Raw genomic sequence first — 11,410 nt, 5'->3', positions numbered from 1 at the left:
CATTTATGTAGAATTCAAAATGTGAGTAAAGCACCTTTTGAATTCGGGAAGACTTGACTGACTAATCGAGCATCCCCGAACATAACTAAATTTACTTTCAGTAGTATGTTATTTATTCTTAAACCCTGATGATGTAGTCGTAAGACGAGGATGATGACGATGATGATAAAAAAAAACCAATCACAAGAAATCTAGCTTTAGTGAAAATATGAAAAAATTACAGCCAGCCATACCTTCAGTTCGGCTCGAACCGTCAACACACCCATAAAACTGCCCCCGGAAAATAGTCCGCGCTATCTATACGAGTACTATAAATTGTAATCGTGCCTACCCATCGATTTATGTAAGACTAATAATAGCTATCATTTGGTGGGATGAACTGTTAAATTGTCCCTTACATGTAAGGCCTCTGTTACACTGGGTATATCGAGCGAAATACATAGATGGTGTTGCTGAAGTCCTGAATGTGATAGTGAGTATGTTTCTTTATTGATTCTTTATTGCACAATAAAATTTTGTACAAGTGACGACCCTAATGTCGTATGTCATTTCTTAACAGCTAAGCATTAGAACAGAAAGCGTATGAAGAGCAGAGGTGGTGAAAAATGTGACATTTTTTTATATATAACTTAAAATGACAAATAAGCTGACGGCTCACCTGACGGAAAGTTGTAACCGTCGCCTATAGACATGAGCAGTACCATGGACATAACAGAGTAACTATTTCGCCCATGAATCGTCTTCGCCCGTTGCCATTCCTGAGGACTCAGATGTTATTTCTCTGTATCCTGTATAGTCACTGCCATATCGTACCCTTCAAACCGAAACACAGCCATGCAAACACAACTGCTTCACGGTTGAAACACGAATGTGACAGAGGTATCCAAGCAAACGTCTTTTGTACAATGTCTCCCTCTGGTAAAATTATTATATAATTATTGTAACATACTAAAATACATAAGAAATACACATATAATACATAAGCATACATACAATATAGTATATCCATGTATATATTTAAACAACGATAAGCATTATGGGATTAACTATTGAGTAATTTGTAGAAAAAGCTGGTTTTGTTGACTCGATAAATATTCGAACAATAAGCCTTCCCCATAAGGGAGATTTTGTTAGTTCCCGCGCTTATCAGGCGCGTTGTCAACCGCAATTAGGCTTTTAGAAATATTTTAAGAGGTATGCTCCTGATCATCCCTCTTCCATGTTTCCTTAGTCGCCTCTTACGACACCCACAGGAAAGGAAGTAGTGGCATATTCTGTACCAATACCACACAGCAAACCGTCACTCATACTTTTTTTCGAACTGTAATTTCTGTTGACCGCAAATGGTCTTGACAACTTCACCGGACGCGTGTGCAGGGGTGAGTGCAGGCGGCACTCCAAGCTCTTGGTAATGTTTTAAAAGTGACGCTGCGGCCCTAGATGGAGTGGCCCGTTCTATACCGGGGCCACATGGTAGTATATCGTATATTAGTAAATAATAATATTAATAAAATCTTTTTTATTCAAGTAAATTTATTTATAAGCATTTTTGAATTGTCATTTTTTTAACAACCTCCCAGTTGCGCATGCAATTTCAGCTGAGAAAAAAAGGTAAAGAAATATGCCTGTTGGTTTACATTTGAGATTTTTAGAACTACTCACTTATTTACTTCATTTTTAAATAAATGCCCCTGAAGACAAAGTTTCGAAACCACCAACGTGTACCTCTCTAAGTAAAAACGTTTTAATAAAGAAAATGGAACATAATACAAAATATACTTTCAAAAGCATTATATTCGCGATATTATTATTCCATTCAGTATTGCCAACATAATTGCTTGACATAGTTATAAAAACTACAAACGAATCGAGAGCCTACTTACTCATTTTTGGAGACATTTAAAAATAGAACGACGAGTCTACAAATCAAAGCACCCACTCTCGTGTAACACGCCTTAGACGCAGAGAGAGAGAAAAAAGACAACGATTACACCGGCTCTCCAGGCGATAAAACGTTTGTCCTATGTTTTATTGGTCGATAATAAGTACTTGAGAGGCTATTTGTGAGGCGGGTCTTATAGTAACGATGAAATGTTGGCCAGTAGACTTGTTTCATTATGTTGATAATTCCCCTTGTAAAATTCTATTTGTTATGTTGGTCATGGATTGAAACACAGAATTAATTGAAATATCTTTTTCTTTAAGTTTATAATTGTTTATGTTTTTGTTGTAACTGGTATTGTTACGCGCGAAATATTTTTTTTTTGTTTTCTTTTTTTTTGCGACATTATCCGCTTCGTGATTGTCAACAATCTTTCCTCCATCTTCATTCCGTATAGTACATGGATACGAAATTTTACAAAAATTTGTTGATAAGACACTAAAACGTAATAAGCAAACTCACGTTCACATTTTACTAATATTATAAAATAGAAACTATTTTATTTAAGAAAAAATAATATAAGCAATAAGACACTTTATTTTTAAATATAAGATTTATTTGCCAGAAAAACTGTTTTCACAGATATTGATTTATTGTGAAGTACAAATGTTCGCCTTATAATATAAAACATGTAAATTCATTATTGGCTAGGTACGAGTTATTACTACTTAACATTACATCAATTATTCATTCGATTAATAATAATAAAATCATAATAGTAATTAAAAAATCAATTACAATAAATTAGATTCGATTCAATGTCAGTACTAGAGAAAGTCGTCGCCTTTTTTTTTTTTTTTTAATTAAATATTCTCCCACTGCCATGTATGTACATTAGAGACCTATGTGTATTCGTAAGGGAACATGCTGACTATTTCAAAAGAGTATCAGACTCGAGAACGCGTATAACCAGACCAAATGATAAATTATTTGTACCAAAGTGTAGGTTAGATTTACATAAAAGAAATGCACACTGCATGGCTATTAAAGTATACAACCATCTACCAAATTACATTAAAGAAATAACAACTCACACTGTATTTAAATGTAAACTTAAGGATTGGCTGTTATTTAATAGTTTTTATAATATTAATGAATATTTTACTAAAAAAAAAATGTACTTGACAACCTATACTAAAGATGTAATTGGCACTTTAGCTGTTAAGTTTTATTTTCTCTTTATTGTAATAAATTATGTATGTATTTGATTTATAATGAAAAGAAATATAGTGTACAATGAATATTTTTTTGACATTGTTAATAATTTGCACGCCGACATAGAGGCAGAATGTATATGTGAAATATAAATCTCTTTCATTGAAAACTACCTACGTTCTAGCAAAATAAATTCATTTAATTTCATTTTATTACTATTTAACAATAAAGTACAAATTATGTCATTCTGTAAATAAGCGTGTATATAATATAAAGAGGTGTAAATACTCACATTTTTTTTAATGGATGATAATGGAATGGTAACCCCACCCGCGCTGTCGGTATAGACCGGCGGGGCACCAGTAAAGTATGACAGGTGAGGATGAAGCAGGTCAGTTAGCCCATCGTTACGAATTCAACAAGGAACCACGTGGAGGTCGACCTAATAAGACATATTGCTAGCAATGGGGCTGTCAAACTCCTTTGCTAACAATCCCTTTCCCCCCAAAAATACTCACATTTGGAGGGGTCTCGTTATTTCCTACCATTTGCTGTAGAGATCATGAGCCCGTGAGGCCCAGATGCTAAGCATTTTTATCAACAGATCGCAACGCGCCTTATCGAGGCTATTCGGTGGCCCAAAAGCTGGTAGCTACTTTGCGCAAAAGACAAGTTTGGCGATCCAAAGAGGTAATGCTACCAGTGTTTTGGGTACGCAGCCTCGATGTGGTGCGTTGGGAGACTATTTATAATTTGTTGTTAATGTTGTTATTTAAAATATTGTACAAGTTTAAATTATTATATAATACTAAATTTATAACATGCAATATAATTTTAGTGTATATTCTGAAAAATATTTTTCAGCCACAGTTTTGTTCAAATATGTATATAGCAATATGTTTAATAATTATATACTATAATTATATATTATAATTATATATTATATTTGTCCACTGCTGGACATAAGATTTCCCCATAAGTGGAGTTTTGCCAGTAGTTGCCACGCTTGGCAGGCGGGTTGACAACCGCAATTAGGCTTTTAAAGATCTTTTAATAGGGATGCTTCTGCTCATCCCTCGCCCTCCTTTAGTCACCTCTTATGACACCTACGGGAAAAGAAGGGATGGCCCATTCTATGCCGGGGCTCACATGGCGACACACACACACACACACACACACACACACACACACACACACACACACACACGCACACATGCGCGCACGCACGCACGCACGCACGCACACACATTTATTGTGTGTATACATTTTCATTCATTCATATACTGAAAATCAATTAAACCTACAATTAAATATTTGTCATTTTAAGTGGTTTAAAAAATAACTAATTCAAAATTAGAAGCTCATCTCTGTACGAATTTAGCATAACCGGGTTGCTAATGAAAAGCAGAGGTGAGACGGCTGAAACTCAGTGCAAGGGTCACGTCGTATTTTCATTAGAATATTACAAGATGTAGGTTACATTTTAAAGCTGTGAATCTGCTGTTTTGTTAATAACACATGTCGTGTTCACCTTCTGTGATGATTATTATTGTCCAAACATTATAAACAAGCATCTACTCGTGACTTTGCCTGCGTGACTATGACATGTTCATTAATCCGACAAGAATTAACCATGATGGTTTCCAGGGTAACCGCGTGGAAGTCGACCTGATAGGGTATATTGCTAGCAATGGGACTATTTGATCTCATTACTAACAATCCCTTTCCCCCATTGTGATTGGTTAAGCCATTAAGACAATATATGGTAACAAACACTTTCACATTTATAATATTAGCAAGGATTTATCTTCAGGCTTAATGGACTTCAAAGTGGTTAGTTCTGAGAAATACAAGATATTTGCCTCTCAAATGTGACAGACCATGTACAGCTCGAGGCGTGAATCAGGAGTGATTGACATATATGCATGGAACACGATTACACGATATGGGAAGAACATCCGAAACCAATATATTTTTCTAATCCTATTATGAGCTGAGAACATTACAATACATCATTGCTTATTATGACTAACTCATCTGTCATGCTCAGGAACGGTTGCCATTTATGGGGACTAGTCCACGCATGTATTGGGGGGAAGAATTTATAAGTAATGGGGTTTATTTGATCCATTGCTAGCAACACACCAAATCATTGTTTTGGGTTCTATTGCGTTCATAGAGCCCCCCTATTATAGTTTTTCTTATATATCTTCTATATACAGACAGCGACCAATTACGATTTTATTATATACTAGCGACCCGCCTCGGCTTCGCACGGGTGCAATGCTGATACTAAATATACCTACCTACCACAGAATGTCCTTAAAAACAACGTTTACAACTTTTTTGTCATTAGACAATACAAACATAATAAAGTGCTATAGAGCGAAGCATGGCCTTCATCGCGGTACTTATAGGCACGTCCCGCCGGCCGAGCCGGTACCGCCGCACTGCTATGTCCCAGCATTTTAAAACTGTAATATCTTGGGAAATATTCTTTTAAATTACATGCTGTAAAGGGCCATATTGGCCATATATATATTATATTAAATTGACAATGTATTTAAGGTACTTAATTGGATAAAAATTAATGCTGTAATGCTTAAAATCACTTCATAAATAAACCATTTTTTCCCGTAAAATGTAAAGGATAAAAAATGATTATTGTGGATTATCCTTAAGAGATAGACATATACCATCGCGGACTTTTTTGTTGACCTTTTTTAAAGTGTACAATACTGTAATACATTATTTTTATTTATCTCATGGGGTTCAGCCAGTGTTTTGCAATTTAAACGCAAAAAAATATCATTATGATGTTTGATTTTATACTTTTCGGTGAGTGCATTGGTAAATCTGTAAAGCTCACCAAATAATTTAATATCAAATAATTTATACATTGTATAATTAGATTAACCCTGTTCGCCGCGCCGTAACTGTAAAATTACTTGCTTTGACTTCCACGAGACAGGCTTTGCCTAGTGTGGAGTCATAGCTATATTGTACCATAGGCTTATTTTGTTCAAGGAAATAAAGATATTTTTATTCACAAAGAAATTGTGTTTCACAAAAAAAAAACTGCAATTGTATTAAAAAACCAGTTATTTTGATTTAAAAACTAAATTACTGAACCGATTTTAATCAAGTTTCTATGGGACCAATCTGTAAGTATATCTTATCAGATAAAATTGAAGGAGTTAAGAAACTAAAAAAAAAACTATGAGTTATAAATATGAGGTAAGAAAAATAAAAAAATAAAATCAATTTTTACAAACGAGATTCTCAATCTCCTTTTTTTATGCATACTTAGAATGGCAAATAAGCTGACGGCCAACCTTTTGGAAAGTAGTAACTAACCGCCGCCTGTAGACATGAGCAGTACTATGGACATAACAGAGTATACTGTTTCGCCCATGATACCCCCCATGCGTTGCCATTCCTAAGGACTCAGGTGTTATGCTCCTGCACCCTGTAAATTCACAGTCATATTCCACCTTTCAAACCAAAACATAGCCATGCAAACACAACTGCTTCACAGTAGAAACACGAATGGGACAGAGGTGCCCAAGCAAACAACTTTTGTACAGTCTCTCTCTGGTAAGTCTGGTTTCCGTCTTTTTCAATATGAGTAAAAATAAATTCATGAAAAAAAAACATAATTTAACTTTAAGATTACTTTATTTAGTAAAGATTCGTGCTTGGCCACGTCATGTCTTCAGACGACATGCAAGAAACTGTAAATTAATGTAAAACTTCACACATTTACAGTACATACCTAGTAGCACTTGAACGCTGTCTCGCATTAGAGACTGCAACGTTACTATGTATATTGTTACACTTTATTAAATTTCAACTAGTATTGCAACTTGCAATGAATATTAATTACATTTTACAAGCTGTTAACTTGCAATGCATGTTAGTTAGTTAGTTTGTTTAGGTCAAATCTTGTAAACTGACTGACAACTTTTAGCCATTCGATTGTTCTAAAATTATGCACACATCTTTAGTTCGGGTGACAATATTGTTTCTAAGACATTTATTTAAAAAGTGAATTACAGAATATAATATATATATATATATATATATATATATATATATATATATATATATATATATATATATATATATATATATATATATATATATATATAATAAAGGTGTACAATTTGTCAGCAAGATGGCACCCCGCGGTGCGTGTACCTATCTGTTACTGTCCAGACAGGCAATGAACGATTCAATCGTTCATGATAAACGAATAAATGAAATGAGAAGTTACTGCGACCAAAAGTAAGTGTACTTTGGCCCGATTACACTACATGTTTCTAAGACATTTATTTAAATAATGAAATATAAAATAAAAAAAATATAAATAGGTACGTCAGCGACAAATATTAGGCACTACTCAATATTGTAATATTTTCAAAATGGCCGCCGTCACAAGATGGTGGATCGTGTTTTCTTTTCGGCCCCCTTAACCGCAGTTCGTTTAAACGAATAAGTGTGTTATCAAAAAGTGTAGTAATCAAAGTGACCGATATAACCCAAGAGATAAGTAAGCTAAAATAGCAAATGGGGTGGCCATAATTGGAAAAGTCGACGTCTAATAGGAAAGAAAAGTTGTGGAACTTTCGACATGTGTATATAATATTTATATTCGTTACCTCATAGCCCCAGAAGCCGCTTTGAAAATGTAACTTTAATAATAAGTAAGAAATTTATTTAAGTAACTTAAACTATACATTTATATATTCACATTATTGTACGTATGCATATCTCTATATGTATTTAAAAAACGAACAGAGTTTCGTACCTCCAGTCAAACTGTTTATAATTACTCTTTTCCATTTAAAGGTTGCCTGGAAGAGATCGCTCTTAACGATAAGGTCGCTTACAATTTTCTTAATGTAATATTTCCTTGTTAATAGGGAGTTTACTATTGTAATCTTATGGAACAAATAATCAAATCTATCCTCTTTATATAATAATAATAATAATACTTTATTATGCAGACTACAATGCGGTCCAAATTTGTTAGTAACAATTTTCTTACAAACTATGTTATTAAAAAAAAAAAAAAAGAAAAACAAATTGATTTAATTAAGCATTTCACCCAGATGTGACCCGGCCGACTAGATCAGCATCTGAATGAAATGCCCAATTATAGGCGAGTTATATTTCTCGCCTATTATTTTTAGAATGCTGTTGGTGCTTGTCCTAACCCTGTTTAGCAATGATGCAGTCCTCTTTCTCCTTACAGCGTAGTAGTCATCTACGCGAGATTGAGCAAACATGCTAGAAGCGCTACAAAAGCGAGGTAGCCCCAACAGCACTCTAAAACTATTATTGTACTGGATTCGTAGGGCACTGAGTGAGGCCTGTGTGCAGTTAACCCACAGACTGCTCGTGTAGAATGTTTGGCAGTATGCTTTGAAGAGTGTGATTTTTACTTCTTCACTACAACGGGCAAACCTGCGAGCCAACATGTTACATCTAACAGCCAATGCCCTACGCTCCCTTTCGACATCAGTTTGATCTTTAAGGTCATCAGTAACATAGTGCCCTAGGTATTTAAATTTATGCACTCTTTTTATATTTGCTCCGTGTAATTGGATATCGGGCACGTGCGTGGGACATTTACCATTGGCCTTAAATATCAAATACTCTGTCTTGTTTACATTGTATTTTAGCCCATGACTCGCTGAGTACGTCTCACACATATACATAAGCTGTCTTAGGGCTCTAATCGTTGGAGTCAGCAGCACCATGTCATCAGCATAGCTAATGTTGTTGACACAGACATTATCTACGTGACATCCAACACGGCTACTGCTGAGTCCAACAATCAGATCATTTATGTACAAATTGAAGAGCTTGGGCGAGGTTAAACCACCTTGCCTCACTCCGCATTCCAGCTTATACTCCTCGGAAAGCGCATTTCCCCACCGAACGTTGTTTACCTGATTGGTATACCAATACTTCAATATATTAATAAGTCTACTACATACGTTATTGTCTTTAAGCTTTTCCCAGAGGATATCATAAGATACAAGATCAAAGGCCTTGGAAAGATCCAGAAAACATGCAAATACCGGCGTTTGTCTGCTTGTATAGTACTGCACAGTATGCTTAAGACTCAGAACTGCCAATTCGGTAGATAGCCCAGGACGGAAACCGAACTGAGCATCATGTAAATGTAGATGTTTGTTCAAATATGAGTCAAGCAAACTATCCAACACCTTAGATACAACAGTTGCCAGTGAAATAGGTCTATAATTGTTACAGTCAGAGATATCACCAGTTTTATTTTTTAAAATTGGCACAACCACCGTTTTAATTAATTTGATGGGTAAATACGCATGACTTAAGTAAAAGGAAAAGAACATTGATAAAACTCGCGGAAGATGCACTCCGGCATACTTGAGATGTTCTATGCTGAGTCCATCATATCCGGGAGACCTACCCCGCTTCATCATTCGAATGGCATTTGCCACTTCAGCGCTAGAAAAACGAAGCAGATCCTCACTTCCATCGCATTCAGCGTATATTGTTGATTGCGCTGGTCCCAATGGCGAAACAACTGTAAATTGTTTTTTAAACATATTTGCTATCATCTCAGGTGTGCTACAGTCCGCGACACGAGCAGGCAGACCAGGCCTTATATTGATGTTATTTGTTGATTTCCAGAATTTATTAAATTTTTTAGATCTGTGATGTGAAGCCACGATATCCATTTTAATCTGCTCTTGATGATTTTGACAACATCGTAATTTACTTTTATAAATTTTCCTGCTTAAACACATTTCTTTATATACAGGCCCGCACTGTGGTTTATTATAAAAGATCCATTTTTGATATTTAAGATTGGCCTCCCTGTATGCATCGCGGACATGTCTGTTCCACCCGATTACATTCTTTTTTACACATTTACCGTACACACAACTAGTTTGTAAAGCGGCGTCTGTTAGCACTTTAATAATATCTGAATACATTTTGTCTAAATAGCTTTTGTGCTCCGGTAACTTACAACTTTTATCGGCACATAATTCAAAAACTTCCGGAAAATGCATTAATTTAAATTTACTGTTACATAGATCATGGTATCTATTAGTTTGATCATTATTTCTTTCACCCCATTTAATCTTACAACTATTATACTGTGTCGTCAGTGACACTTTTTGTCTGACAACACTAAGATCACAATTCAAAATTAATGGCAAATGATCCGACCAATAAATATCCCGACCCACATTTACATCTGTAACCGTACTCCAGGCCGCCTGTGTAATAATACAGTGGTCCAACCATCGTGTACAGCCATGAGCGTCACTTATAAATGTATAACTTTGTGAGTCTAGTCCTAATAATTCAATGTCAGCACATGTCCAGTTTTGATCACTACAAAAATTAGATAACTCATTAGCAAATAATTCACCGGGATGTGCGTTAAAGTCCCCCAGTATATAAACAGCTTCAACATCCGTACTCTGAATAATCGAATTTATTTCACTTAAACACTGGGCGAACTCAGGTAAATTGTCAGTTGCGTCGGTAGGCATATATACGCTGAATACAAGTATAGATCGATCAGTGATCGAGGCCCTAATCGCCGCAAGTCTCACACTCTCACATTGAATAATAGACACTTCGTGAAACACGTTCTTACGCCATAACAGAGCTACGCCGCCGTATGGCCTTCCACGAAGTATTCCCGCGGATGTATCCACAGCCGACTTACCTGTATATTCAAATTCGTCGTGAACCTGTCCTAGGTAGGGAATATCATGTGGAAGCAACCAAGTCTCTTGAAGTGCCACCAGGTCAGTAGTCTGACACAAGCGTCTAACGTCTTCAATAGAACGCTTAATTGACTTACAATTATAAGTTACAAATTGCGTTATATCTTTTTTCTTATTCATTTTTATTATTATTATTTTCACCTTTACCAACTGGATGTTTTAGGTAGACATAACGTCTGAAAGATATACCATCCGGCCAAATTTCATCATTCAAAAACTGCTGTATTTTATTTTTAGAAACAAACAATTTATAACAATTGTAAGATCTTTCTTTTTTCGTGTTTATTTTATGTAAAGTAACTATATCACCTGTCTTCTTTTTTATGTACTCACTTATGTCCTCTTCCTTCGTATCTTTTGATACGTTAGATATAAAAAGTGGTACTTTAATTTCAGCTGCCTTAAACCTTCCGTTCGCATCCGTAGACGCCTTTCCCAATTGTGTCCTATAAATCTGTATTTCTTAACCTTTTTCTTAGTAACATACGTCCAATCGTTTTTTGTTACTATTGGTTCT

At 35.3% G+C, this 11,410-nt stretch overlaps 1 protein-coding gene across 1 annotated transcript; it reads right to left on the bottom strand.

The window, feature by feature from the left end:
* Nucleotides 1-7,995: 7,995 nt before the first annotated feature.
* On the bottom strand, nucleotides 7,996-10,326 carry LOC128202017 (uncharacterized). The gene has a single exon (XM_052900798.1). It carries the CDS (start codon nucleotides 10,162-10,164, stop codon nucleotides 8,227-8,229), a length of 1,938 nt encoding a protein of 645 aa, XP_052756758.1. The 5' UTR covers nucleotides 10,165-10,326; the 3' UTR covers nucleotides 7,996-8,226.
* Between the last annotated feature and the right edge of the window lie 1,084 nt (nucleotides 10,327-11,410).

The sequence above is a fragment of the Galleria mellonella genome, unplaced genomic scaffold, assembly GCF_026898425.1.
Source record: "Galleria mellonella isolate WM207_F2 unplaced genomic scaffold, CSIRO_AGI_GalMel_v1 utg1267, whole genome shotgun sequence".
Taxonomy (NCBI): domain Eukaryota; kingdom Metazoa; phylum Arthropoda; class Insecta; order Lepidoptera; family Pyralidae; genus Galleria; species Galleria mellonella.
This window is presented reverse-complemented; position numbering and strand designations above follow the sequence as displayed.